General features: G+C 58.6%; 2 protein-coding genes and 2 long non-coding RNA genes across 4 annotated transcripts; 1 reads left to right on the top strand and 3 right to left on the bottom strand.

The window, feature by feature from the left end:
- Positions 1–1,709: 1,709 nt before the first annotated feature.
- Positions 1,710–5,095, bottom strand: UTS2R (urotensin 2 receptor). Its single transcript, XM_042914750.1, has 2 exons — positions 5,019–5,095; positions 1,710–2,852 (listed from the first exon to the last, which is right to left on the bottom strand). The coding sequence occupies exon 2, from the start codon at positions 2,775–2,777 to the stop codon at positions 1,710–1,712; it is 1,068 nt and encodes a 355-aa protein (XP_042770684.1). The 5' UTR covers positions 2,778–2,852; positions 5,019–5,095.
- Positions 5,096–13,997: 8,902 nt separating this feature from the next.
- Positions 13,998–14,958, bottom strand: LOC122205904 (testis-expressed protein 19-like; the record flags this gene model as incomplete). The annotated part of the gene is given in 2 exon segments (XM_042914515.1): positions 13,998–14,736; positions 14,738–14,958. Coding segments are annotated over 2 exon segments (621 nt in total), but the record flags the coding sequence as incomplete, so codon positions are not given.
- Positions 14,959–15,055: 97 nt separating this feature from the next.
- On the bottom strand, positions 15,056–15,948 carry LOC122206843. The gene is made up of 3 exons (XR_006196588.1): positions 15,763–15,948; positions 15,602–15,651; positions 15,056–15,217 (listed from the first exon to the last, which is right to left on the bottom strand). It is a non-coding gene; the product is annotated as an uncharacterized LOC122206843 (long non-coding RNA).
- Positions 15,949–26,051: 10,103 nt separating this feature from the next.
- On the top strand, positions 26,052–26,944 carry LOC122206847. The gene is made up of 3 exons (XR_006196591.1): positions 26,052–26,237; positions 26,349–26,398; positions 26,783–26,944. It is a non-coding gene; the product is annotated as an uncharacterized LOC122206847 (long non-coding RNA).
- Positions 26,945–26,981: the final 37 nt, after the last annotated feature.

Here is a 26,981-nt window from a genome sequence, read left to right as displayed (position 1 = left end):
CGGAATCAGGGGCTTCCTAGCCTGACCCCCCAGCCTGCTGGTGGCCTCACCGCACCAGATTCCTCCATGCCCTCACTGCTACCTCGGAAAAACCCTGTCCCCACCCCTGCCACTCAAGGCCTCTGGGGTCAGGACACTGCTGACCCCGGTCTCATCTGTGTCCCCCAAGCCCATCATGGGGACATGGTGCCCCCTGCCTGCCCTTTGCCCCTGCCCTTCCTTCTGTGTCCCTGGAAGCCGCGTCCAGCACTCCTGGGAGCATTACGCAGGACACTCAGGTCCCTTCTGACACAAGATGTGTCAATCCAGGTCTTAAGTTTGGGGTCGAAAATGTAACTTTCTCAGTACTGCTCCAAGAAACGATGCAAAAAGCATTCTCATGTGCAGATGAATGGGGGCTGCAGGGACACTTTGGGGGCATCTCTGGTCTCCAAGGCTGGGGGCTTCCTGGCACACCCTAAAATCAGGATTTGGGAAGCGGAGACCTGGGGTCTTGGTCAAGGTGCAAACCTAGGGCCATTCTCTTCCACAAGCATTTGGGGTCCCAAGTGGGGCCAATGGCCGCAGACCCCACCTTCAGGGGCTGCGTGCAGGGGCAGGAGCTGTCCACTCCCACATTAGGATCCTAGTGGGGCCTTGAAAGGGATCAGGAAGGGCCTGGATGGTACTGAGCCTGACATGCAGCTGAGGCTGAGACCTGCCCGTGGGGTAGGAGCCAGGCCACAGGGTAGCGTGTAGAGGCTGCGAGGGGTGGGGACAGGTCTAGAACCCTTCCCTGTGAGCTCTCTGTGGACAGAGCCTGGTGGCCTCAGTGTCCCCAGAAGGCCTAGCTCAGACACGGCACGCAGGAGGCATGAGGTAAACTCCCATGCTGCAAAGGGGTGCGATCTGAACCCCCCAGCAGTTCCTGCCCTGGAATGCCATCCCCCAGCTGCCCCCTCCTCCCCGAGCAACGTGGGGCTGTCTTTTCCTACCCTGTGGCAGGCTGGGTGGCACGTGCCCACCACGTCACGGCAGCTGGACGAGGCCCCTGCAAAGGAAGATGTGCGTCCCCCCCAAGCAGACCGACAGGCCCCGCCCCGTGCTGTGGGAGGCATCCTGAAGAGGCTTCCCACCCCTCCACAGCCCATCCCCGCTGCCAGGCCGGGACAGGGGTGCAGAGCGCGGGGTTTATCGTCCCAGTGCTGACACTGTGCGGAATGGAGCCACGCAGGAGCTGGGAGGGTCGGGGACAGGGATGGGTCACAGAACAGCGGCGCCACAGGGACCGCACCGCAGCCAGGAGAGGAATGTGCCTGCCACGGGTCCCAGCAGGCCCTGGCCGGGCACTCACTGTGTCTACTGCTGTGGGTGGTGAAAACTCTGTGGGCCACGGCCTTCAGAAGCTGGTTCCGGGCCTGACGGACCCCTCTGACCCTCCCACAGACCCTCCTAGATGGTCTGGGTACCAGGAAGATGGCTGGGCTGCTGATGCTGAACTGAGCCATGCAGAAGGGAGAGCAGGGAACTTTCTGGATGAAGACTAAGTGATGGGGGACAGTGGGGGCCGAGGAGGGGCTCCAGGGGGCAGACTGCATTCTGGGGCCCTTCCCTGCAGGACTCAAGCCTCCCCCACCTCTCGACCCCGGTGCTCACGTGGGGCCCCGGGACGCTCAGGCGCAGACCGCTCTAGAGGCCGCCGGAAACAGGGTGATGGTCTCGGTGGCCTGCTAGCTGCTGGAGGACAGCGAGTGGCCGGAGCCGCGCTGGAAGCGGACCCGGCACGGCAGGGAGTGGCCGGCGCCCGCGGGCCCGCGGCCACTCCTGGCGCAGAGCGAGCGCCGGCGGTACTCGCGGTAGTTCTTGGTGAGCAGCGTGTAGAGGAAGGGGTTGACGCAGCTGTTGCCATAGGTGAGGCAGGTGGTCAGGTAGTTGACGATGCGCGCAGTGCGCGGCGTCAGCGTCTGGGCCCCGCGGTACTGGGCGAGGAGCTGCCACAGCCAGAAGGGCAGGAAGCAGGCCCAGAAGAGCAGCACGATGCCCAGGATGAGGTAGAGCACCTTGGGGTTGGGCAGCCGCCGCGTCTGCGTGAAGGAGGCCCGCTGGGACAGCCAGTAGGCCCGGGCCAGGCGCACGTACAGCAGCCCGATGACCGTGCCGGGCCCCACAATGCTCGTGCCGAAGAGCAGGGTCAGGTAGGCGCGGTGGGCACGCGGGCCCCACACCGGGAGGCAGAGGCTCTTGTGGCCCCTGTGGACCAGCCGGATGGCCAGCATCATGGGCAGCGCCAGCAGCAGCGCCAGCAGCCACGTGCCCAGGGCGAGCACCTTGCGGTAACCCTTGGAGCGCTGCACCGTGTCCAGCGGCCTCAGCACCGCGGCGTAGCGCTCGCTGCTCATGACGGTCAGGGTGAAGATGCTGGCGTGCATGGTCAGGAAGTCCAGGCTGAAGAGAACTCGGCAGCCCACGTCGCCAAAGTGCCACTCCTTGGTGACGTAGGTGGCCACGATGAAGGGGATGCTGAGCAGGTAGAGGAGGTCGGCCAGCGCCAGGTTGACGACATAGACAGACATGGAGGCTGAGGTGTGCAGGACGCGGCACATGACCACCAGCGTGTACACGTTGCCGGCCACGCCCACCACGCCCATGGCCGACAGCACTGCCCCGATGGCACCCGTGGCCACCAGGTCCTCCAGGGAGCTGGGCTCTGTGGGGCTGGCCCACGAGCGGTTGAGGGATGCGTTGGGGGCTGCAGACGGCTCGGGGAAACCGCTCACGGGCGCGGGGCTCAGCGCCATCTCACGCGGGGCTCCGTGCGGGGGCGTGCTGCTCCTTTGGACGGGGAGGGGGCATCTGTGGGCAACAACCGTGCTCTGTGGGAGAAGATGCTCATTAAAGATGCAGCTGAGGCAACCACCACGCTCCCGGGAGGCTGTGTGAGGGCACAGTCCCCACCGGGCTCAGGGGCCTGCAGAGGGACAAGGATCATCGTCTCCCGATGCCCCTTTGGGGACTCTCTGTTCAGAGCCCTACGGCTCTGCCTCATTTTCCCCAGCTTTCCAGGGGGCCCAGAGAACCACCCAGACCAGCTGTCCCTAGTGCACGCCTCCGCAGCACCCCCAGCCCAGCCTCAGAGCAAGTCCAAAGGCCTGTGGGGTTGACTGGTCTTTTCTGCAAACCAGAACACCGCAGGGCAGCCCCAGGGGGTGGGGGCAGCAGTGGGTGGAGCCGGGAGTCCTCCCCAGGCCGAGGGCTGTGCTATTCACAGAGTCCTTTCTCCCAACTGTTTTCTCCTGCACACTTCAAAAAAATGTGTTTAGATTACTAAAGTAATATTCACTGATTTTAAAAGTTAAACCAGGAAAATATTCCCCCTGGCGAACAGGGGGAAGCACCTGTAATCTCTCTTTATCCACAGGGGGGAAATGAGCCTTGATTCCTACCTCATGCCATTCACAAAATAATTCAAGGTGGATTGTGGACCTGTGTATAATAGGTTAAATCAACCAAGCTAGCTAGCTTCTGGAAGAAATGCAGAATACCTGCGTGACCACGGGCAGGCAAAGATTTCTCAAGAAAGAACAGAAAACACTTAAAATAAAACAGGAGACCAGGCAGGTGGACTTCATTAAAACCAGCGACTTCGCTGAGAGTAAAAATGTAAATTAAATCGTGAAGTAGGAAAAGACTTTCAGAAGACAAAGAACTAGTAACCAAAATACATGAAAGAACTAAATAGACACAGACTAAGGACTCAATTGGAGGGGGAAAAAAAGAGAATCGAACAGGAACTTTCCAAAAGAAGTATCCAAATGGCCCAGAAGCACATGAAGAAATGCTCAACATCATCAGTCGTCAGGGAAGCAGAGTTCAAAACCACGGTGCGCCCAACCTAATGGCTACGATCCGAAAACAGATACAGGTGTCTGGGCTGACGGAGGAGCCGGTGGGAGCGTGAAATGGTGCAGCCCCTTTGGAAAGCAACGTGGCACCGTCAGCAAAGCGGGACACGTCCTCTTCCTGAGCCTGGGTCTGCCCCCGAGAGAAGTAAGTGCAATTCTCCACAAAGAGACAAGCGTGAGAACGTTGGCAGCAGCTTATTTCTGATACCCAAGAGCTGGAAACAGCCCAAACTTCCATACGTAGAAGCGTGGATCAACAGACTGACATCTCCCTAGAAGTGCTCTGCAGCAGTGAAGTGGGTGGGGTTGCCGCCTGAGTCGGTAACTTGGAGGAAACTCGCCCATGCAACGTTGAGCGAAGGAAACCAGACAGAAAACACAGCTGTGTGGGGCCCTTACGGGACGTTCACGCACCGGCAAGATGCTCTGTGACAGTGGAGGTCAGAGTAGTGGTTACCTACTCTGTCAACTGGTAGGGGCACTGGGGAATCCTGGGGGGGGAGGGGGGGGGAGGGTTGGGGGGGGGACTGAAGCAGGCTATGCCCTGATCTGGGTGGTGGTCACACGCATGGGCACAGACACATGTACTTAAGACCTGTGCTTCCTGGACCGAAGATTATCCTCACAAGAAGAAGAACCGCCCCCCCCCCAAAACGTGGGATACTTAACTGCAGGGGGCGGGGTCTGTGTCACCCCACGTCCGGGTGTCCAGGGATAATAATGGCTTCAGGCGTTCTCCCTCTGCACGTCCAGTGGCGGTAATAACAACGGTGAGTCTGGACTGTCCCACCCTGAGTGACCAGAGCCCCGCGTGCTCTGAGGACCGGCCCAGCCTCCGGTCGGGTGCCCGGCCAGGGTGCCCCTGTACCCCCCCCTGCTGAGGGCTGCAGGCCTTGAGGGAGGGACCACCAGGAGGGATGTGAAGCACCCCCCCCTCCGCCCGCCCAGATCCTGCGGCTTCCAAGAGGGCCTTGCGCTCACAGCCCGCAAGCAGCCCATGCCAGGCACCGCGGGGCCGGCGGAAGGGCGCCCCGACACCCGGACGCCCCTTTGCCTCGACGCCCGTCCTGCTCCCTGACAGCCCCACGCGCCCAGCCCCGGTCGCGCACTCGCGCTGGTGTCCTGCTCCTCACTTACCAAGCGTGGGGTCCGTCCCGAGTCGTGGGTCACCGAGCACGTCCCCAAGTTCCCGGGTCGGCGGAGGGGCGCCCGCCCCCAGGTCCCACCGGGAAAGCCGCACTCGCGTCCGGACCCGGACCCGGGTCGTCGCCGCCACCTGCCCCGCCGCCAGCTGAGAATGCGCCGCGCGGGTATTAATAACCCGGGGCCGAGGGGGGCGCTGGAAGGAGGGGACGCGGCTGGGGGCGCTTGGGGGCGTGGGGGCGGTGCTGGAGGGAGGGGGCGGTGCTGGGGGCGGTGCTGGAGGCATGGGGGGCGGTGCTGGGGGAGGGGCGGTGCTGGGGGGCGGTGCTGGGGGGAGGGGCGGTGCGGGGGGCGGTGCTGGAGGGAGGGGGCGGTGCTGAAGGAAAGGGGGCAGTGCGGGGGGGCGGTGCTGGAGGGAGGGGGAGGTGCGGGGGTCGGTGCTGGAGGAATGGAGGGCGGTGCTGGAGGAATGGAGGCGGTGCGGGGGGCGGTGCTGGAGGGAGGGGGCGGTGAGGGGGGCGGTGCTGGAGGAATGGGGGGCGGTGCGGGGGGCGGTGCTGGAGGAAAGGGGGCGGTGTTGGGGACGGTGCTGGAGGAATGGAGGCGGTGCGGGGGGCGGTGCTGGAGGGAGGGAGAGGTGCGGGGGGCGGTGCTGGAGGGAGGGGGCGGTGCTGGAGGAAAGGGGGCGGTGCGGGAGGGGCGGTGCTGGAGGGAGGGGGCGGTGCGGGGGGCCGGTGCTGGAGGGAGGGGGCGGTGCGGGGGGCGGTGCTGGAGGGAGGGGGAGGTGCGGGGGCAGTGCTGGACCAAAGGGGGCAGTGTGGGGGTGGTGCTGGAGGGAGGGGGCATGGCAGGGGGCGTGGCGGTGTTGGCTAGAGAAGAGTCCAGCACAAGTGGGATCCTTCCCGCTGGGAGAGAGGTGAGGAGGCGGGAGGGGGTGTCGAGGGGAGAGGCAGACGGGGTTAGGGGGCGCCTCCCCGGGTGGGAAAAGGCAGGAGCTGGAACACTAGGGCCAAGGACCACAGGTCGCCGTCAGTGGCCGGCAGCCCAAGTGGGAGTCTGAGCAGGGCTCACCCTGAGTGAAACAGACGCCTCGCCCCTCTGTGCCTGCTCCCCTCAGTTTCCCTGAGCTCCTGGGACTCTTGGTTGTCAATCAGGCCCTGGACCTGCGTGCAAGCTGCAGGGGGACAGTGGGGGGGTGTTGAGAGACTGACCAGGCCATGACCCAGTGGCATTAATGACATTCACATTGTGCAGCCATCACCATCTCCAAGTTTCTCCTTTTCCCAAACTGGAACTGTCCCATCAAACAGTGTCTCCACCCCGAATCTTATGTCTCTATGGGTGTCACTCCTCTAGAGACATCCTGTGAGGGCCGTCATACAGAATTTGTCCTTTAATGTCTGGTTTCTTTCCCTTACTATAATGTTCTAAAGGGTCATCCGTGTAGTGTCTGAACTTCCTTTTCACTGCTGAATAAGGTTCCATTGTGTGTATGACCCACGTTCTGTCCTTCATCTGTGACCACTGGCTATGCCCCCTCTGGAAGCTGTTTTGTTTAACAATTTCCCGCCCCTTTTGTGGATGCTATTCTTTCCTTTATCGCTGAAAAATCTTAACCATCCTTATTGTCAGGTCTTTTCAATTTTTTTTTTAACGTTTATTTATTTTTGAGACAGAGAGAGACAGAGCATGAACAGGGGAGGGGCAGAGAGAGAGGGAGACACAGAATCTGAAACAGGCTCCAGGCTCTGAGCGGTCAGCACAGAGCCTGACGCGGGGCTCGAACTCACAGATCGTGAGATCATGACCCGAGCCGAAGTCGGCCGCTTCACTGACCGAGCCCCCCAGGCGCCCCTTGTCAGGTCTTTTCAGACAGCTCCATCATTCTCAGGGAGCCCGGCACTCTATGAACACTGCTCCCCAGTCCTCGCTGGCAGACGGAGACCTGAGCCTGTGGATTTCAGTACAAGAGAGTCTCACTGCTCTTAGACAAGTGGACTGACTCATAGACGGGTCTGACTCTCACCCTCTCCCTCCATGGGCAGGTGACTCAGTCTGATGGGGCTTAGCATGTTGGGGCTTATCTGCCGCCTTTGGTCCAAACACCCCCATAACCCAAGAGTGTCCGGTCACAGAAACCTCCAGGATACAGCCCTTGGCCAGCTGCCAAGGTGGCCGAGCAGCTCAGCCTGAGGCCTGAGCCCTCAGGGCCACAGACTGGGAGGTACAGATGACCAAGGACAGTCATCATCAAAAACATGGGTCAGCTCCCTTCCCTTCCATGATCCACCTTTGTGTCTCCTCTCCTGGTCCTGCAGAGTCACAGGCCACACAGCCCACGGCCCTCTCTCCATTTGCACCATGAGGAAAGGACAGGTGCACATCCAGCGTGCTTGCTGGACAGACCCTGTAGACAGTGGGGAAGGGGCTGGTCAACAGGAGCCAGGCATGGGGAGAGGAAGGTAGGGAGGGGCCCGAAGGTGCTGGTGGCCAGGGATGGCCCCTTGTTGGTAGGGGACACTGAGAACCTTCCTCTTCTGCGTGGTGACTCAGCCTGGACCCGAGAAGCTCACTGCTCAGTCCAGAGCCAGGGGCAGGGGCACGGGGCCAGGGCTCCTATGAGAAATGGGAATTTGGGGCTGTTGCTGCCCTCAGGAGTTGTGGGGGCCCCACAAATCTATTGTGCTCTGTGCAAAAGTAACCCTGCGTGACTGTGATTCACTATATGGACCATTAAATCATAAATAATAATCCTAAAACCCTCACTTCCCATAAATGTGAATTTAACTTTGCTTTTTGGGTTCATTATATTTTGAAATAATAATTTTTCTGTAAGAACTCATTTCCAATTGCATTACTAAATTCTTTGGAAAATGAGGTTCCATAGACAGAAATCTGGCTTCTTTACAGGTGCCCCGTTCAGCCCCAGCACAGACTTGTCAAAGAGGCACATTCTTGTCACTGCCTCCTTTCTTCCCCTTAAAACAAACAAGCCAGAGAAGGATAAAGGGGAGGAGGCAGGACTAGGGGGTGGGGAAGTGCACCCCTGGCAGGGCCAGGCTAAGGCTGTCTGTGGGAGGAGGCCCACCTTGGCAGAAACGGCCAGGCTGTATCCCCACCTGGAACTCAGGCAGGGCCATGGGCTCCCTGCACAGCCCACAGCTAAGGACACCTGGCCCCAGAAGGTCCCGGCAGGGATGTACCTGCCTGGCTGCCCCACGGCCTCCCCAGGACCCCTCTGTAGTCAGTGGCTAATTGCACTTTTCCAGAAGACCCTTCCCTCGGTGATGCTGCTAATGTTGCCCTTTGCTTTCAATTTCAGAAGGTGCACGTTTTCCAGTCCTGGTTCTAAACACCTCAGACAAACACAGGTCTCCAGTTGGGGGTGACCCCTGTTAATCAGTGGAGAGCCTCCGGTATCTGAGCAAGCACTTGAGCTCACACAGAGCAGAGTCAGGTGCAGAGTGCTCCCCTGACTTAAAATGTCCTTGGTGGGGGCGCCTGGCTGGCTCAGTCGGTTGAGCATCCGACTTCGGCTCAGGTCGTGGTCTTGTGGTTTGTGAATTTGAGCCCCATGTCGGGCTCTCTGCTGTCAGAGCAGAGCCCAGTTTGGATCCTCTGTCTCCCTCTCATTCTGCCTCTCCTCCGCTCATGTGCATGCTCTCTCTCTCTCTCTCTCTCTCTCAAAAATAAATAAACATTAAAAGAAAATGTCCAAGCTTGGGAAAGCTGAGGTGCAGGGTGAGTGGGGAGAAATTTCAAGTACACGAAACAATGTCTTCTCCCAGTCCTGACCCTTCGTCCCCTGGGGAAGGTACGTGGGTCCCCACCTCTTGGAGAGGTACCGTGGGTCTGAACACTGCAGCCTCCCCGGTCCCAGTGGGGCTACTCAGGCTTGGTGACCTGCGGAAAAGGCCCGATTAAGGTCTACAAAATCTCGGTTCTGAGTAAAAAGGCTGTTTGCAAAGCCCCTGAGAGCCATTCTGGGGTCTTCAAAGGTGGGACTTGATGTCCAAGTGAGGGTAGAAACTGCAGGGGTTCCGGATTTCTCCTGCAAGCAGTTTGACCAAGGCCATGTGCATCCGTGGAGTGTAACTCCTGACAATGTGCACGTAGCAGTGTGCAGAGGGTCCTTTCCCTCAGCACGGCGGCCCTACTCCTCCCATCTCCCTCCGAAACAAGTTCGGGAGCTCCACTTCCTTCCTGAGGACCATCGACCCCGTCCGTGAAAGCGGCAGTGGGGTGCCCCAGCCCCAAAACTAATGGAGGGGCCTCTGCAGCAAAGTTCGAAGCGGTGGGTGTCCTGTGCCTGTACATCTCTCCCGGGAACTTCCTCCACCATCGCCATCGCCATCGCCGTTATCGCCACCACCGCTTCCGCCATCCGCACCACCATCTCTGCCACCGCCGTCGCCACCGTCCCACCATCGCCACGACCAGCATCACCACCGCTATCATCAGTTTCGCTTTCGCTCAGTAGACAACACATAACTGAGAGCACCATCTAGATCAAACGACTGTGTTTTCAGTATCTGTTTCAGATTGTTGTTTTAGGAAATAACATATCCATAGCCCTCACTCCCCTCTCCCCCCCTCCCTAGAGCACCACTGCCCCGACTCTGGAGCAACTCGCAAGCTTTTTTTTTGGCCAGGTAGTTCCCGTGTGCAATTCATAATGTGCTTTAAAATGTTCATAAATGGGACCGTACTGTACTCATCCTTTTCCAATCTTCTGTTTTCTCTCCATCGGAAAAATAAGAGCTCCTTCACCCCTCTGAAAGGCTCTGGCGTATTCCACCGCATGCATCCCGGCTAGTTTACAGGGACCCCCTCCACCCCATCCCAAGGGCCAGCAGCTGACCAGACTGACTCCGGCAGGGCTCCGGGCCAGACGTAGAGGTGGTCGAGGAGATCCGGACTCCGGCTGTGTCAGTGGGAATCGGGTGCCTTCCCTTGTCGACCGGGTGGCCTCGGGGGAGTTACCGTACCTCTCTGTGCTTCAACATCCTCATCTGTCAAGTGCTGCTGAAAGAAGTGGCCTCGTCAGAGTGCTGTGAGTTTTCAACGAGCTTCATGCGCGTGAGTGCTGCACGACGCAGGTGCGCAGGTGGCGCTCAGAACCCACGGGCTGTTAGATGATGATGGTGATGAAGATGCAGGTGATGCCGTGGTCCCTGGCGTCAGGGAGTTTTCTGTCTGCGTGGTGAGAGCGGCGCTCAGCATGCACACGGCCGGCCACCCAGCCCCGGGGGACCTGCATCTGGGCGGCACCATTTGGCTCTTGGCAGTGGGAGGAGAAACCTCCCAGGTGGTAAGGGGAGCGGGTCCGGGAGGGTGTCCCGGCCGAGGGGCTACCTGGGCTGTGGGGCTGCTGGGATGTGGCAGGAGGAGGTTCTGCTAAATCTCAGGGGCCCGTGCAGCGTGACCTGCCAGGCAGCAGGCTGAAGACAGAGACTGAGATGGGACAGGCCACCTCAGTGTCCCAGCTGAGGCCGAGGTGGCCGTGTGTCCCCTGCTCCGGGGACCTGGATATCTGCCCTGTGCAGGATGGGCTGTGCTCCGGCAGCAGCTGCAGCAGCAAGGCCCAGAGGCCCCCAGGCCTGAGTCGTCAGAAGGTCAAACTCCAGAGGGGAGCGCCCCCTTCCATGCAGTGCGTGGGCCCTCTGGGGGACAGGCTGCATCTGGACTCAGCGTCCCCTCCTCGTGTCCTGGCAGTGACTACAGCCCGGCCCTCAGCCTGTGACCCTGAGCACCTGCTCTACCCTGGGGTTGGGGGAGGAGAGTCTCAGACACCATTTGTCCTCCTACCTAAGACAGAAAGTGCTAGAGAATCCTGAGAAACATAAAGGGTTTCTGTCTGTAGATGGGGCAGGTCTCCTTCCCTGAAGCACCGCCTCCACCCACGTTGCCCCCAACAAAGGAGACTCAGGGGCGGATTGGAGACGCTCTGTTTTTCTCTGCTGTGTTTCCTCCAAGCTCCTGGGGTCCAGCTGCTGGAGACCACAGGCCACCTCAGAGAAAATCTCCTCCGACACAAAGATGCCCCTCACACCCTGGGGCGGGAGGGCTCAGACTGGCGCAGGCCCCTCCGGGGAGGGAAGAGACGCAAGTGTGCTTGTGGTCAGCCACATAGACGTACGTCCCAGTGGTGTCCATTGAGGTCTTGCTGGCATAAACCGTCAGGAGAGCTGGCCAGTCCTGACCTCCTGCTTCTCTTGGAAACGCAGCAGCTCTGGGGTCATGGGGCCCCCGCCTGATGGGCAGCTGCCCCGGGGGTGGGGGGATGTTCCGGGACCTGCAGGGATTCCAGGCCTCGCTGGCCCCCTCCAGGAGGCATACGCTCGGTGTCCACCGCCCCTCCCTTGGGCCCCCGCCCTCTGTGTCCTGCGCTCTGGGCCTGGTTCCTATGCCACATGCGGGTCTGTCCTCGGGCTGGTGCAGCGGCGCCTGATAGGATACAGGGCTCCCAGTTAAATTCGGTTTTCTGATCAACAACAAATAATTTTTACTGTTGCCTGGACATCGGACAGGAACGACCCTCCACAGGGACCTGCCTGAGCTGTGAATGCAAGTGAGTGTAGTTGTTTGTGGTGCTGATTCAAATTCAGAGAGAAAATCCGCCCTGTGATCTGAGGCAGCGTGAGGGCCAGCCGTGCCCTTAGCAGCCTGAACAGATGCAGCTGTTTTCAGTGGAGAGAGTAATTGACATTGGAGCCCTGTCTGGGGGCGTTCGGGGGTGGGGGTTGTTTTCACGGGTCCCCTGGGACGAGCACACAGGTATCTCTACTCTGGACTGATGTGCTATGACTTTGACATTTGATTTTTTAAGTTTGAGGTGAAATTCTCATAACCTATTATGCAATTAACTATTGTGCAACTGTCACCTCTATCCAGTTCTAGAACATTGTCAGTGTCTCCAAAGGAGACCCTACACCTGTTGAGCAATGACTCCGCTTCCCCCTTTCCCCCGGTCCCTGGCAAGCATGATCAGCTCTGTCTCTGTGCAGTTGTCTATTAGACATCCACGTAAGTGGGTCCTACGGCATGGCCTCCCCCCACTGGGCGTGACGCTCTGGGAGTTCGTCCACACTGTGGCGTGCGCCGGTGCCTCACTCCTCTTATGGTGAATAACGCTCCGTTGCACGAACGTGCCGCATTTGTTCACCCCTTCATCTGGCCATTTGGACTGTGAACGGTGCTGTGACGAACACGTACCTACATGGTTACCTACTGGGCACGTCATTCAGATGGTAGCTACATATTTCATTTTGGGGGGATTTCATATTTTTTTGCTTTCGCCATCACCTGGTGAGTCGGTGTCTTCTCTGTTTTCAGGTGAGACGTGCTCAGGCACTGCCGGCAGTCTGGTATGGAGGGGAGCTCTCGCCTGGGCGCTGCCGGAGGACTGCTGGTCCTGACCAGGCACCCCCAGTACTGCAAAGAAGCCTGGTCATTGAGGGAAAACAAAAAGAGGCTGCCCCACACAAGGGTCGGCTGGAATAATGAATGAATGGACTGTTTAACCTGGAGGGATGGAGAGGGGACGAAGGCAAGACCAGGCTGGGTTTGTTTGGGAGAGGAGCCAGGCACGTGTCCCAACGGACTCCAACTCACTAAACTCCTAAAATTATCAGGGCTGTTGAAGTGCAGGGTTGCAAACTCGTGCTGCATGATTGCTTTGTCACCACTTAATTAGCATCAGAGGCCTTCATGATTTAACCAGGAGCCTGGCTTCTGCACACACAGGAGGGAGACTGCCCTCAAAGTTGCTAGGGGTAACCCTAACTCACAGTAAAACCCTCCGGAGTGGACCTGTGTGTGTCACTGAAAGAGTCACAGCCCACCCTTGAATCATGGGAAGGCTGTGTCACCCAGAGACACCAACAGAGGGCTTCAGAAACCTCCAGATCAGTCATTTCCAAGGAGAACCGACTGCTTCACAGCATCTTCTCTGCCCATGGCGCCCTGTGTCTGCTAGAGCACCCGACTCCTGGGAAGGAGCAGCACCCTGGGAGGCTGGCCCCTGCCCCTGCCATAGCCATTATTGTTCAAACACGGCCCTTTATTTTCAGTGTGCATGTGTTTGTTTATAAATAACGTGAGAAGCACCAGGGAACCAAACTCTTACCAGGAGCCGAACTTGACTCACCTGCCCTGTGCTGTCCCACTTCTGTCTCCTACTCTGGGAGATCGAAACCTGCCAAGGACTCATCCAAGGCACCGAGATGACAAAGCCAATCAACAAGGACTAACTGAAAGATGACTCAGCCCACGGCTTGATGCAAAACTCTTCTGACTTTATTTAGTTAACAAACGACACACAAAGAAACGGGTAGTAAACGGTCAAACCGCATAAAATAGCCAACATCCGAAACCAGGCCTCTCCCAGCGCACACCAGAGTCCCCACTGCCGCCGACAGGGTCTCCTGGGGCCCCAGAGACCGTCCAGGCGGAGGCAAGCACGCATCCCCGTCGCCCCCACCTCCGCATGCTCCGGGGCGCGCGTGTCCCACTCGACACACCCCTGCGTGTGGCCAAGGGCGGGGCCGGGGTCCAGACGCGCACCCTGCACCCCACTTCACAAGCTGCGCGGCAGCAACCGTTCGCGAAGCGCGTCGCCCAGGGCGTCGCGTTCCCGGCTCCGTGGCGTTTGGCGGAGGAGAACCTCTCTCCCGCTTACGGGCTTTTGGGTCCCTTCCACGGAGGCAGAGACGGTCCCGATCCTCAGTCCCGACGCAGCTCCCCATTCTTCGTCCCCAGGCACCGGCCCCCCTATTCTTGGCCGGTGGCTCCCCTGGCTGTCGCGGGGAGGGGGCGGCCAGAACGACGGTGGCCACTTGGGCCTCGGGCCCTCAGTTCTGGGGCCCTCGGCCGAAGGGCGGGAAGCGGGCCAGCTCCCCCGGGGCCGAGGCTCCCACGGCAGCCAGGCTCCCCCCACTGGGCCCGCTGCCGGGATCCCACCCGTGGCAGGAGGAGGCCGGGGGCCCGGGCGATGCGGGGGCCCCCTCCCTCGCCCCCGCCTTGGCCCAGGGGCAAGAAGAGAGGATGGCGAGTCCCCTCTTCAGCAGGGCTGTGTCCGCAGGGACCGGCTCCTCGTCCTGCCCCGGAGGAGAGGACTCCAGAACGCTCCGCTTCCACCGGCGCAGGTCCTGCTTCTGGGGTGCGTCTTGGAGGCCCACCGCCCACACCTCATCGGGCTCCAGCAGCACTTTCCAGCACTTTCCAGGACTTTCCGCAGGACCCACCCCGGCGTCGTCTTCCGGAGGTAGACGGCATCGCAGCAGCCCGCCACGGAGAGGCGCTGCGCGTCCCTTACCCAGGCCTCGGCCTCGGCCTCGGCCCGGGCCTCGGCGGGGTCCACGGCCCGCGTGGTGCCCAGCTCCAACACCGTGGGCTCCCCCGGGGGCAGGTCCACTCTGAGAAACCCCTGCCACGGAGGAGGGGGCCTCGGCCAGTGTGCGCGGGCGGGGGCCCCCCGAGCCTCCAGGGGAGGCCCTGGGTCCAGTCAGCGTCCTCGGGGCCCGGGCCCAGGGGTGGGGCGTCCCGAGGCTCCAGCTCGGTGGGCGCGAAGTGGTGGTCCGGGCCCTCCTCCTCCGACCCCGGGGGGGCCGACCGCCACTCCACAGACGCCTCCTGGGCGGGGTGACCCTGGCCCTGCCCCCAGCTCAGCCCCATGCCCGGGCCCCAGCCCTGCTCAGGCCCCGCCTCGGTGGGGCCCATCGGCTTCCTCCGGCGAGTCTCTGGGCTCCAGGAAGGCAGCCTTGAAGCAAGCGAAGCAAATCCCCAGCTGGTCGCCACGTCGAAGCTGATACGCCCAGGACGCGCGGAGGTAGGACACGCCCTCGTCCCCGTACCGCACGCTGACCGGGGGCACGTGGCCACGCTGCCCGCCTCCTACCGGGGTGGGCAGCGAGGGTGGGACGCGCCGGGCACTTCAGGTGGCCCGGCCCACGGGTGGGGGGAGGGGCGGGAGGAGGGGGAGGAGGAGGAGGAGGAGGAGGAGGAGGAGGAGGAGGAGGAGGAAGGCGAGGATCAGGAGGGGGAGAGAAAGAAAGGGGCTTCTTGTGCAGGTATTTGGGGAGGGGTGGGGGTGGGCGAGCTGGGTCCCAGTTCGACAGAGACCTGCAGAGGTTGGGCAGGTTGGACTTCCGGAAGATTCTTCAGCTCCGGCCATGGCTCTATTCTCTGGGAAGCTGCAAAGGGAGAGAGAGCAAGCGAGGTCGAGGTCGGGTGCCCCCTAGCAGGCAGCTGGGAGGGTCACCGGGGGGGAGCCGGGGCGCGGGGCCGACGGCTTGAGACCTGGCCCTTTCAGCTCCGCCCTGCTCAGTGCAGCTGCTCCCAAGGCCTGTGGGGCACACGGCCCCTCCCCCACGGCCCCCCACCCCCAGTCGGCCTTGCCCGGCGGCACCTGAGAGGACCTCAGGGAAACTGAGGGGGTCTGATGGGATCCGAGGGAAACTGCCAGAAGCTGATGAAACTCAGAGCACCTGGTGGGAGCTGAGGGAAGCTGAGGGAACATGGGGGAACCTGAGGGAAACTGATGGACACTGAGGGAAACTAACAGAATCTGAACGAACCTGAGGGAACCTGATAGAAGCTGAAAGAATCCGATGGGACCTGACAGAAGCTGAAAGAATCCGATGGGACCTGATGGAAACTCAGGGAACCAGCCCCAGCCACCTCAGCCTCTCACCCCACCCCGCCCCCTGGACCCTCTCCTCGGCCGAGGGGCTCTCACCCTGCCTGGCACCTCCCTCCTACAGGCACCCCGCCCCCCCAGAAAGGAGGGGAGGCAGTGCACCTGGGAATGTAAAGGGCCCTTTCCCATGATGCCCTGGGCTCATCTGCATGTCTCCCAGGAGCCTCGGCCCACCAGCAACTGAAACTGCTGAGTCACCCACCTCCCTCCCAGGAGCCCCGTGCAGCCCCCCCGGGCGGGGCAGGCTGTCCCCCTCTGGCCTCCCCAGCACCGCCGGGCCTCCGTGTGTGTGTGTGTGTGTGTGTGTGTGTGTGTGTGTGTGTGTGTGTGTGTGTGTGTGTGTGTGTGTGTGTGTGTGTGTGTGTACGTGTGTGTACGTGTGTGTACGTGTGTGTGCTCTGGCCCATAGAACTCTTCTCGTTGTCCTTTCCGTCTGAGGGTTTCTGGAACTGGGCAGATGGACGCTTCTCCGATGGCCCTCGTCCCTTCGTGGGTGACCTGCCGGCCCCGGGTCCTGTCCCGTGGTTTAAAGTGGGTTTTTTCTAGTTGTCTCTTGATTAAAGGTTTTTTATGAATTCCAGAAAATGTTCAATTCTCAATTATTTACATTTGAAACACATTTCCCCTAGTCTGGCTCTTCTTTTCACTTGTATTTATTTATTAATTTTGATTTTTTGTTAATTTATGTTTTTTATTTATTTTTGAGAGAGAGAGAGAGAGAGAGAGAGAGAGCGAGCATGAGTGGGGGAGGGGCAGAGAGCAGGAGACACAGAATCCGAAGCAGGCTCCAGGCTCCAAGCTGACAGCACAGAGCCCGATACACGAACCGTGAGATCATGACCTGAGCCAAAGTCGATGCTTAACTGACTGAGGTACCCAGGCGCCCCAACTTTTCACTTTTAAAATAAAGATTCTTGGGGCGCCTGGGTGGCTTAGTCAGCTGAGCATCCGACTTGGGCTCAGGTCATGATCTCACAGTTCGTGGGTTCGAGCCCCACGTCGGGCTCTGTGCTGACAGCTGGGAGCCTGGAGCCTGTTTCAGATTCTGTGTCTCCCTCTCTCTCTGCCCCTCCCCTGCTCATGCTCTGTCTCTCTCTCTCTGTCAAAAATAAATAAAAATTTTTAAAAAATAAAATAAAATAAAATAAAGATTCTTTGAATACTTTCTTTTTTGAACATAGACTTTATCTTTAGAGCATTTTGGGTTCACAGCAAAATTGGACAGAAGGTACATAGTTCCTCTATGCACCCTGCCCCTCACGTGCGTAGCCTCCCCGCTGTCAGCATCGGCACCAATCGTACATTTGTCATAATTGGTGAACCCGGAGAAGACACAGCCAGCCTCTGGAACACGGCTGCAAAGTTCCTGGGGTCTGCGGTTCTCAAACCTTGCTGCACATTAAGATTTTCCTGGGAACTCACGTCACAGCATGTAGCAGACAGGCCCGAGGTGACCCCCAGAGGCCATGCCCCCCCCGTGATTGGAGGGAGCCTACGCCTTCCCTCCAGCCAAGAAGCGGTACTGAGGGTGGATGCTGCTGTCTGATGAAGTCACGTTATGTGGCAGGGGGTGTCCCGGCTGCAATGACACTGCTATGGATTCACGTAAGACCCCAAGCCAGCTCTTGCTGTCTCCTCCCGGCCTTCGAGAGGGAAACGGCCAAGCAGGGAGCTGCGGCCAGGCTCTGGGATCTAAAAGTGCACCCAGCTAACAGCCAGGAAAGCCGAGGCCCTTAGTCCTACGACCACAGGATGGGACTTCTGTCAGCTGAGAGCACAATCCATCCGACACTCGGGTTCACCTGTGTGAGACCCTGAGCGAGGGCCCAGCCAAGGCAAATCCCAACTCCCAGTCCGTGGAAACCGGAAGAAAGTACACGTGTGCTCTGTTAAGCCAGTAAGCTTGGTCATTTGTTATGAAGCAACAGAAAACTAACATTTGTGCGTCTGGTCCTATCAGAATTCTCACATGGGCCCCAGGCGTCAGTGTCTCTTAAGTTCTCCAATGTTTCCAATATGCTGTACAATTCAAGAACCAGTGCCTAGACATCTGGGTGAACTTAGAAGTTTTCACAGATATCGGGTCATTAACCCTCCACCCTCCCCTGGCCTTAGCCTTACTGATGCCCAAGCCAGGCTCTGCACGATCCCCGAACACCCATGGCCCACCCAACCCCCCAGTCACACCACCCTGCGACTAAGGCAGCTTACCGTGACCTGCCACAAACTGCATAGTGTGTGATTGGACCCGCCTCATGTTCCTAACCAAAGCCACGACCTGGAGGCCAGCAGGGACCGGACCCTGGCCCCCAGAGCTTCCCGCGTTCCAAAGCGCCACGTCCACAGGCCCAGGACACGTAAGCTCTACGGACAAGGGTGAAGGGGGAGAAGCCCAAAAGAGTGAGTGTGGCCAAGGCTTGTCAGACTAGAAGAGGGCCAGGATGACCTCTCTGGTCAGGCTTAAGAGCCCCCCGCTGCCCCAAGGGCTGAGAAGACCCTTGAGACGAAAGAGGCCAAAGCCCGGTGTGCCTTTGAGCCTGCTACGGTGCTTGTCTGTGTCTCATCCGAGAGGACTGTGCAGCTCCCAAGGCTTAGAGAACATTCCGGAGATGTTTGTGGGGTGGACACATTCCCGCTTCTTGGCTGGCTTGGTGACCTCCGTCCTCGGGATGACCATCAAAGCGTTGCTGACCTACTTCATTCCCAGGCACAGCATCCCCTGGATGGGTTCGGAGCCAACCTGGCCTGGCGCCTTTCCCGGGCACAGACTCCGCCAGCGTGTCCGGGAATCTGACCTGAGCACGGCCGGTTGTGCCCAGAGAAACCACCTGACCCAAAAAGCCTATAAGCCCACACGGGCTTGGATCTGAGGGCAGGTGACCCAGTTGGAGTCAGGCCCTAATAAGAAAGGAAAGCGTGTTTAAATAATCAAGTGATTCACCGAAGAAAACCTTCTTGGAAACTGTTATTGTAATCACCACTGAGACGGGAAGGCTGCACATGTTGATGGAACCGAGTACTTGGGGTCTGAGCGAACGTTTGCACGGTTGCTGTTCCATGGCAAGCAAAGGCCGCCCTCAGCTCTGCTGAGATGCAGGAGTTTCTACTGGCTTCTCTTTCATTCCTCCCCACGGGCACTAAGCCAGGAGAGGAAGAGCTTCACTGTAGAGAGTCTTCAGGGAGACCCTGCCTGCTGACGGGAAGGAGGGCCTCCGCCTCCACGGGACAGGCACGCGACGCGGGCACGGAGATGGGACCCCCGTGGCCGTGGAGGACAGATGCGCTCTCAAAGTTGCCCGTTGATTTCCGATTTTTTTACTGACTTGCTCCATAAAGTGAGAGTTGTGTTTCCAAAGGAACAGAAAGGCACGAAGACAAGGACAAATAATCATTCTCTGAGCGACAAGGCTAATGACTCCGAGTAAGCCGTGAAAATGAGTAAGGGTCGCGAGTTCTCTGTAAGATAGCTCTCAGAGCAGTGGTGTCTCTGCCCCTGCACTCGCCTGGGGCGCCCCGGGCCACACGTGAGCGGGCGTCTCCAGCCCGTATTCCAGTCTCCGTCAGAGGCACGTGCTTCTACGGGGACATTAAGTTTAGTGCTGTAATAAGTCTGCCGTCAGCGCAGTGTCTTGGATTTGACGTCCATGTTATGGGCACACGGTGCGTACAACTAATTGTCTTCATTCGGTTTCGTCTTATCATTCGGAGTTTACAGAACCAAATAGTTCGGCTGCCTCTGTTTCCCCGTCTGTTCTGAAGACGGCTCCTTGTCGGCTGCCCGCTCTCCTGTCAGGGGCCCAGTCACCTTCTGCCTCCAGCCGTCACTCTTTACAGGTTTGACCGCAAAGGACTCTCTTCCCCGAAACCTGCCTTTTGCCCTTTCTGGTGTTTGGGCAGCGCAAGCCCGGGAGGCTTCCTGGGGGTGCCCGTCATAAGAGTTGCTCCTCGCCCCACCCACAGTGTGTTCCGCAGCGAGGCTCCACTCTCCCTGCCGTCCCTGTTTGGTTTTCTTCGTCCTACTCGCTCCCGTCTGAAATTATGGTCCTTGTCTACCCGGGAGACTACTGTCCATCTCTCCCATGGAAATGTAGCCTCCAGAGCAGGGAACGGTCTTTTTTCTTTAACTGCTAAATTCCCCAACCTAGGACGAGCACTCGGTGGACATTTGCCAGAGGGACAACGGGGCACAACAGATGGATGAGTGACAGTAAGTCCCGGTGGGAACGGCCCCTTGGCTCTAGTGTCCCAGTTTTGCCGTGGCGTTGCCGTGGGACCTCCACGATGGGGAAAGCGCCGGCCCTTCCAGACCGGGTCTGCCTGCCAGTGTCCCTTCTGGGGCCGAAGGTTCTGTGTTTCACTGGAATGAGGAAATCCCACGGTTAAAAGGTGCTGCTGATGAGCCACATCTCAGCGAGAGCTTGGGCTGTGGGACCCGGGGTGGCGCGTGGGGAGTCGGTGCCGGGATCCCTGCGGATGGCGTTGTGTGCGGGAGGCGGGAGGCAGGAGGACTGGACGTGGGGCCTCATTCCGGCAGACAAGAACCCGCTGGAGACCGGCTGAGCTCTTCCTTCTGTCCTCAGCCACTGTCTCTCCCAGCAAATGTGCACGGATGGTCTGTCTCCCTGGGGAGCCGGGCTGTGGTTAGTGCGCTCCTTTCTTCCGGAGCATTCCTGGGACCCCTCAGAGCCATGCTGGCTTGTGGAGAGAAGCCACAGGCCACAATGGGGGATGGCCTAGCTTTCCTAAGCCTTCTGTTGAAGGAGATATTCCTGGGGGCATGAAGATGGCAAGGACAAGAGAGAAAGGAAACATTTGCTCTGAAAGTTGACCTCTCTTAGCCCCTCGAGAAGATGACTTTATGACAAGTCCCCCTGAAGGCAGTGCTGGGAGGAGAAGGGGCCCCGAGACTCACTTGTAAAAGGGCTCGCCTTCGTCGTGGCTTCTTGTTGGCAATGTCCAAACAGAGCCATGGGGCACACATGGAGGCCTCGCCCCAGCCTCAGTCCCTCCCCCTGGGGTGTGACCACGGGCATCCCCGCAGCCCTGTGAGGCAGGAGTCTCACTGCCTGGTGTTCAGGGGAGGAATGTACTGGAGACACAGGACTGGCATCCAGGGAGGAGAGCCAGGCCCATGCCCCTCTCCTGAGACCCCCAAGCTCATCACCCCTGAGTGACAATACAGAAATGTTGCATCAGCCTGCAGATAGGGCCCATGGGATGCTCTTCCTCACTGTGTGTAGGGGGGAACAAGATGCTGGGCTGGGAAGGACGCAAAGCCTCAAGTGGGGGATGAGAACCTGGGCTGTCCCCATATGCTGTGGCTTCCGAGGGTATTTCCTGGAGAGGGGTGGGCTTCAAGCGCCTGTGGACACCCGGGAATGAGGGGATCAGAACCTCAAAGAAGTCAGTCAGCTCCCTGCCCTTCTAGGACCCACCTTGGCTCCCATCTCCTGGTCAGGACGTCCTGCAGAGTCACAGGCCACACAGCCCACGGCCCTCTCTCCATTTGCACCACGAGGAAAGGACAGGTGCACATCCAGCGTGCTTGCTGGACAGACCTGCAGACAGTGGGGAAGTGGCTGGGCAACAGGAGCCAGGCGTGGGGAGAGGAAGGTAGGGAGGGGCCCGAAGGTGCTGGTGGCCAGGGGCAGCCCTTGTCAGTGGGGGACACTGAGAACCTTCCTCTTCTGCGTGGTGACTCAGCCTGGACCTGAGAGGCTCACTGCTCAGTCCAGAGCCAGGGGCAGGGGCACGGGCACGGGGCCAGGGCTTCTTCAAGAAATGGGAATTTGGGGCTGTTGCTGCCCTCAGGAGTTGTGGGGCCCCACGCCCCAAGTCTATTGTGCTCTGTGCAAAAGTAACTGCGTGCCTGTGATTCGCTTTGAGAATTAACCAGAAAAATATCACATTTCTCATTAAAAGTGACTGTAAAGCCTTGCTCCACACATAATAATAATGAGCATGATTATACGGGGTCGTGCAGGGGAACCACGATTTTCCCAAGGGATCTCATTCCCACTGCATTGCTAAATTCAGTGGCAAACGAGGTTCGGTAAAGAGGAGCCAGCTCCAGGGGGCGCCTTCCAGAGGCCACAGCCCCTCAGGGTGGCGGGTTGTCATCAGGGTGGGTGACAGTAACCTGGACACTCACTTGGGAGGGGAAATGACCTGGCCCAGAGCCAGGGTCCCGCCATCTGGGTGACACTTTCCTTCACGCAAACGTGCTCTGGCCTCCCCTGACCTTGGAGATGGACTATTCTGGACTTGCTCCTGCATCCAGAGCAGCCCAGGGTGGACAATGGGCAGCCTGTCTCCTGTCCTCAAGACCCCGCCCTCAGGCACTCCGCCCAGGGATAGCCCCTCCATTGTAGGGCTCCGGCCGGAGTGCCTCCACATGTCCTCATGCTCAGTCCTGTTTTCTCCCTCTTCTTTTCGTGCTTGGACTTGGAGATTGACGCTGTTCGGTTTCACCGGGGCTGTCTTCTGCGGTATCCAATCCGTATTACATGTGTTACAGCCTGACAGAAGGTTCTGAGCTTCGGATCTAGATCGTCCATTTCCGTTTTTACGGGTTTTTTCTAATCCACGCGTAAGTTCTTTCCTTCCTGTGCCCTACGGTTTTAGTCTTGGTTACTCAGAAGGCCTCTGGGGCAACTGCAGGCCAGGAAGTCCCCTTGCTCTGAAGCCTAATGAGAAAAGTAGGAGGGAGTTTTTCATGGAGTGAAATTTATTCAGTTTAAGATCCTTTTGTCAGGAAGTATGGACTTTTTACCTCCGGTGTGAAAAATGTCTTTTATGGAAAGATGCCTTGGCTGTAAAAATAAGCTGTTGGTAACACCTTAGTGGTCCAATTTTACTTCTCTGTCTATCCAGAAATTCAAAGCACTTGGGAAGGCCAGGCCGACCCAGTTTTGAGCTTTGAGAGGCTTGCGCTGGCGTGGGCCCCAGCGGCCGGCTGTAGGCAGCACAGCTCCCCTCATTTACCTGTTCTGACTGCTGGCCTCTGGGCAGCTGTTGCAGAATCCAGTTTTGAGATTTTGAGAAGCTGTTTCCCTCAGCCCAAAGTCCTCATCCCGTTTTCCTCCTCCAGGTCAAATAGGCCTGCGGGATCTTTCTAGGCCTTGGTGTCAGGGGCGGCAAGCCCAGCCTCACAGACTGAGGGCCTGCAGACACATGCGAGAAGCTGGAGTCCAAAAGCCCAGGCACTTTCCACGTGTAGTGAGAGAAGAAAGGCTTTTCCGAAAACTCCAGAGCGGGTCAAGGGCCATCGAGAGCATGGGCTGGGTCTGAAGTCAGCTGGATGATGTCCCCAAAGATGTGCATGTCCTAATATCATAACCTGGGTGTATATCACCTACCCGGCTACAGACACTTTCCAGGTGTGATCAAGTTAGGGACCTTGAGGCGGGGTGGGGGTGGGGTTAGCTTGGATTCAAGTGGGCTTAATGGCATCTCAAGGGTCCCTACAAGAGAGGTAGGGGGTTGGAGTCAGAGAGAGAAGGTGTGAGGACAGAAATAGAGGTCAGCCAGGAGAGAGGGCTCTGTGTTGCTGGCCTGGGGATGGAGGAAGGGGCCGTGAGCCGATGTGTGCATGCCCTCCTGAAGCTGGAAAAGACAAGAGAGGGGATTGTCCCTGAAGATTCCAGAAAGAGCCAGCCCTGCAGTCTTCAGACTTCAGACGTGCAGAACTGTAAGGGAATAAATCTGTCTGTGGTTACCTGTTCGGCTCACGTAGGGTGATCGTGTCTCTGGCTGCGGGAGCTGGGGGATGCCCTGTTTCCAGTGCACCCCCCTCTCCATCCAGGGGCACAGGTGCCTCCCAGACAGAGTGTGACCAGGGCTGGGCAGGCGGACAGCACACAAGGAGGCGGTCATGTGGGGGCTTGGGGAAGACACGGCGCTCCCTCCTTGCAGAGACGTTCACCCTGAATCTGGTCCCTCTCGGGGCTGCGCTGGCTGGGCACGGAGCCTCCACTGCCGGGAAGTGGCATGGCTGATGGACACCCGCGTAGCTACGTGGGGTCTGGGTGGACATGGTGGCCTTGGCTATGCGGGAATACCATGCACTCCCGAGGCTTGACATGAAGGAACTTGAGGGAGATTCCAGGGGCTGTCGAGTCTGCTCCCAAAGGGCTTTGGGCGGCAGCAGACCCGGGGAAGGAGGTGGGGACGTCTACCCAGGGTCAGCCCCTGGGTCTGAAGTGTGGAGGGTGGGACCCAGCCCTGCCCTGGAGGGTCCACATTCCAAGGGAGACCCAGTGTGAGGTAGCCAAGAGGGACTAGACACGTGGGTGGTGGTTCCAACCCGCCAGGGTTCAGATGCCCGGTCTGCCGGTCCTCACAGCGGGGGCACAGAGCCACGCTGGCAGGCACGGCCCCCCAGTCCTCAGCGCTGCTCATCTGCTGGAGGGGAGCGGGGCTGCGGGGGAGGGGTGGAGGCATGGCCCCCGCCACAAAGATGTCCCTGGCGGAGCAGAAGCTTGATAACCCTGGGTACTGAGAAGGGAAACGGAAAAATGTCTCCCCAAATTGTTTCATTTTGTGCCCTGAGTTTCTTCTCTCTGTGTCCAATAGAGACCTGAGGCAGGCTCCGTCATACGCTCTGGATTATTGGCCGGGAGGGGAGCTAGAGAACAAAGGGATCACACATCGTGACAGAGGCGTCGATAAAGACGTGTATCAGCAGCAGAAGCGATGCCAGGGCGCTGACGGCTTGCTAGGTTAGCAGACGGGTGAGGATTCGCCAGGAGGGCCGCTCTGGTTCATTAGCCGCCAGCCCGGGAGGGGCCGGAAAGGGGGACGCTGCATCCCTGCAGGTCATGGCAGGTCCCCCCACCCACTCTCCCGAGGCAGCCGCCTGCCCCTCCCACTGACCAAAGGCTCCAACCCCCACCCACAGTACACAGCATGGCTGTCGCCCCCTCCATCAGAGGGGAGAGCAGGAGCAAGTCGATTTGGGGCACACACAGGTGCATGTGTGCGGTCACGTGTGCGCACACATACATGAGGTGTGTAAGTGTAAATATCAATATATGATAGTGTACGTGTGTATACAATGTGTGCATAGGATGCAATCACATAACCTAATCATGCATAATATGTACACGTGTACAATCATGTACGTACATGTAAAATAATGCAATCGAGGGGGTGACATCCGTCAACTCTGCCCCTTCTATTGGTAAGAAACAAGTCACGGTTTCCACCTTCAATCACAGGGAGGGCATGACTGACCGGGGGTCACCTTGGGGGGTCCACCACATGGAGTGACATGGACACGGGGACTTCTCAAACATCCGAGACAATTTGACTTGCAGCAAAATTCGAGAAACACTGATCCAAGGAACTCTGCTGTCATCTAATGACAGAAACAGCTTAAGTCTTCTCCTCCAGGCGCTGCCCTGTCCAGGCCCAGCTGCGGATTCGTTCATCAGGGACACTCGTCAGATGTCCTGGGGGACGTGCCGGGTGCAGTTGGACACACTGGTTGGAAGTTTGGAAGGGAGGGCTGAATGACCTGATTATTTGCTAAATTACTTAAACAGCCCTGTATCTATACTCTTGTGTTACATTTTTTACAAAAGACATTTAAATACAAAGTTATGAAGCAAAGGACACAAGCAAAAAAGTGAAAGAATAAGGTGAAAATGTAAGAAACTGACATTATGGTCTGGTGAACTAAAGATTCTGACCAAAAAGATAGAGGGTGCCTGGGGGGCTCAGGCGGTTAAATGTCCCACTTCAGCTCAGGTTATGATCTCACGGTTTATGAGTTCGAGCCCCGCATCGGGCTCTGTTCTGACAGCTCAGAGCCTGGAGCCTGCTTCTCATTCTGTGTCTCCCTCTCTCTCTCTCAAAAATAAATAAACATTAAATAATAATAATACATTTTTTTTAAAAAAGATCTTTTCTCAAGGAAGAGATTGACACATTCGACCTCATCCACAGAGTCTAAACAAAGGGAGATAAACCACAAAAGTGGGAAATGTGTTTCAAATGTAAATAATTGAGAATTGAACATTTTCTGGAATTCATAAAAAACCTTTAATCAAGAGACAACTAGAAAAGACCCACTTTAAACCACGGGACAGGACCCGGGGCCGGCAGGTCACCCACGAAGGGACGAGGGCCATCGGAGAAGCGTCCATCTGCCCAGTTCCAGAAACCCTCAGACGGAAAGGACAACGAGAAGAGTTCTATGGGCCAGAGCACACACACGTACACACACACACACACACACACACACACACACACACACACACACACACACGGAGGCCCGGCGGTGCTGGGGAGGCCAGAGGGGGACAGCCTGCCCCGCCCGGGGGGGCTGCACGGGGCTCCTGGGAGGGAGGTGGGTGACTCAGCAGTTTCAGTTGCTGGTGGGCCGAGGCTCCTGGGAGACATGCAGATGAGCCCAGGGCATCATGGGAAAGGGCCCTTTACATTCCCAGGTGCACTGCCTCCCCTCCTTTCTGGGGGGGCGGGGTGCCTGTAGGAGGGAGGTGCCAGGCAGGGTGAGAGCCCCTCGGCCGAGGAGAGGGTCCAGGGGGCGGGGTGGGGTGAGAGGCTGAGGTGGCTGGGGCTGGTTCCCTGAGTTTCCATCAGGTCCCATCGGATTCTTTCAGCTTCTGTCAGGTCCCATCGGATTCTTTCAGCTTCTATCAGGTTCCCTCAGGTTCGTTCAGATTCTGTTAGTTTCCCTCAGTGTCCATCAGTTTCCCTCAGGTTCCCCCATGTTCCCTCAGCTTCCCTCAGCTCCCACCAGGTGCTCTGAGTTTCATCAGCTTCTGGCAGTTTCCCTCGGATCCCATCAGACCCCCTCAGTTTCCCTGAGGTCCTCTCAGGTGCCGCCGGGCAAGGCCGACTGGGGGTGGGGGGCCGTGGGGGAGGGGCCGTGTGCCCCACAGGCCTTGGGAGCAGCTGCACTGAGCAGGGCGGAGCTGAAAGGGCCAGGTCTCAAGCCGTCGGCCCCGCGCCCCGGCTCCCCCCCGGTGACCCTCCCAGCTGCCTGCTAGGGGGCACCCGACCTCGACCTCGCTTGCTCTCTCTCCCTTTGCAGCTTCCCAGAGAATAGAGCCATGGCCGGAGCTGAAGAATCTTCCGGAAGTCCAACCTGCCCAACCTCTGCAGGTCTCTGTCGAACTGGGACCCAGCTCGCCCACCCCCACCCCTCCCCAAATACCTGCACAAGAAGCCCCTTTCTTTCTCTCCCCCTCCTGATCCTCGCCTTCCTCCTCCTCCTCCTCCTCCTCCTCCTC

Source organism: Panthera leo, chromosome E1 (assembly GCF_018350215.1).
Source record: "Panthera leo isolate Ple1 chromosome E1, P.leo_Ple1_pat1.1, whole genome shotgun sequence".
NCBI lineage: Eukaryota > Metazoa > Chordata > Mammalia > Carnivora > Felidae > Panthera > Panthera leo.
This window is presented reverse-complemented; position numbering and strand designations above follow the sequence as displayed.

Excerpts from the sequence above, each read along its gene's own strand:
- UTS2R (XM_042914750.1), bottom strand. The coding sequence starts at position 2,777 with ATGGCGCTGAGCCCCGCGCCCGTGAGCGGTTTCCCCGAGCCGTCTGCA.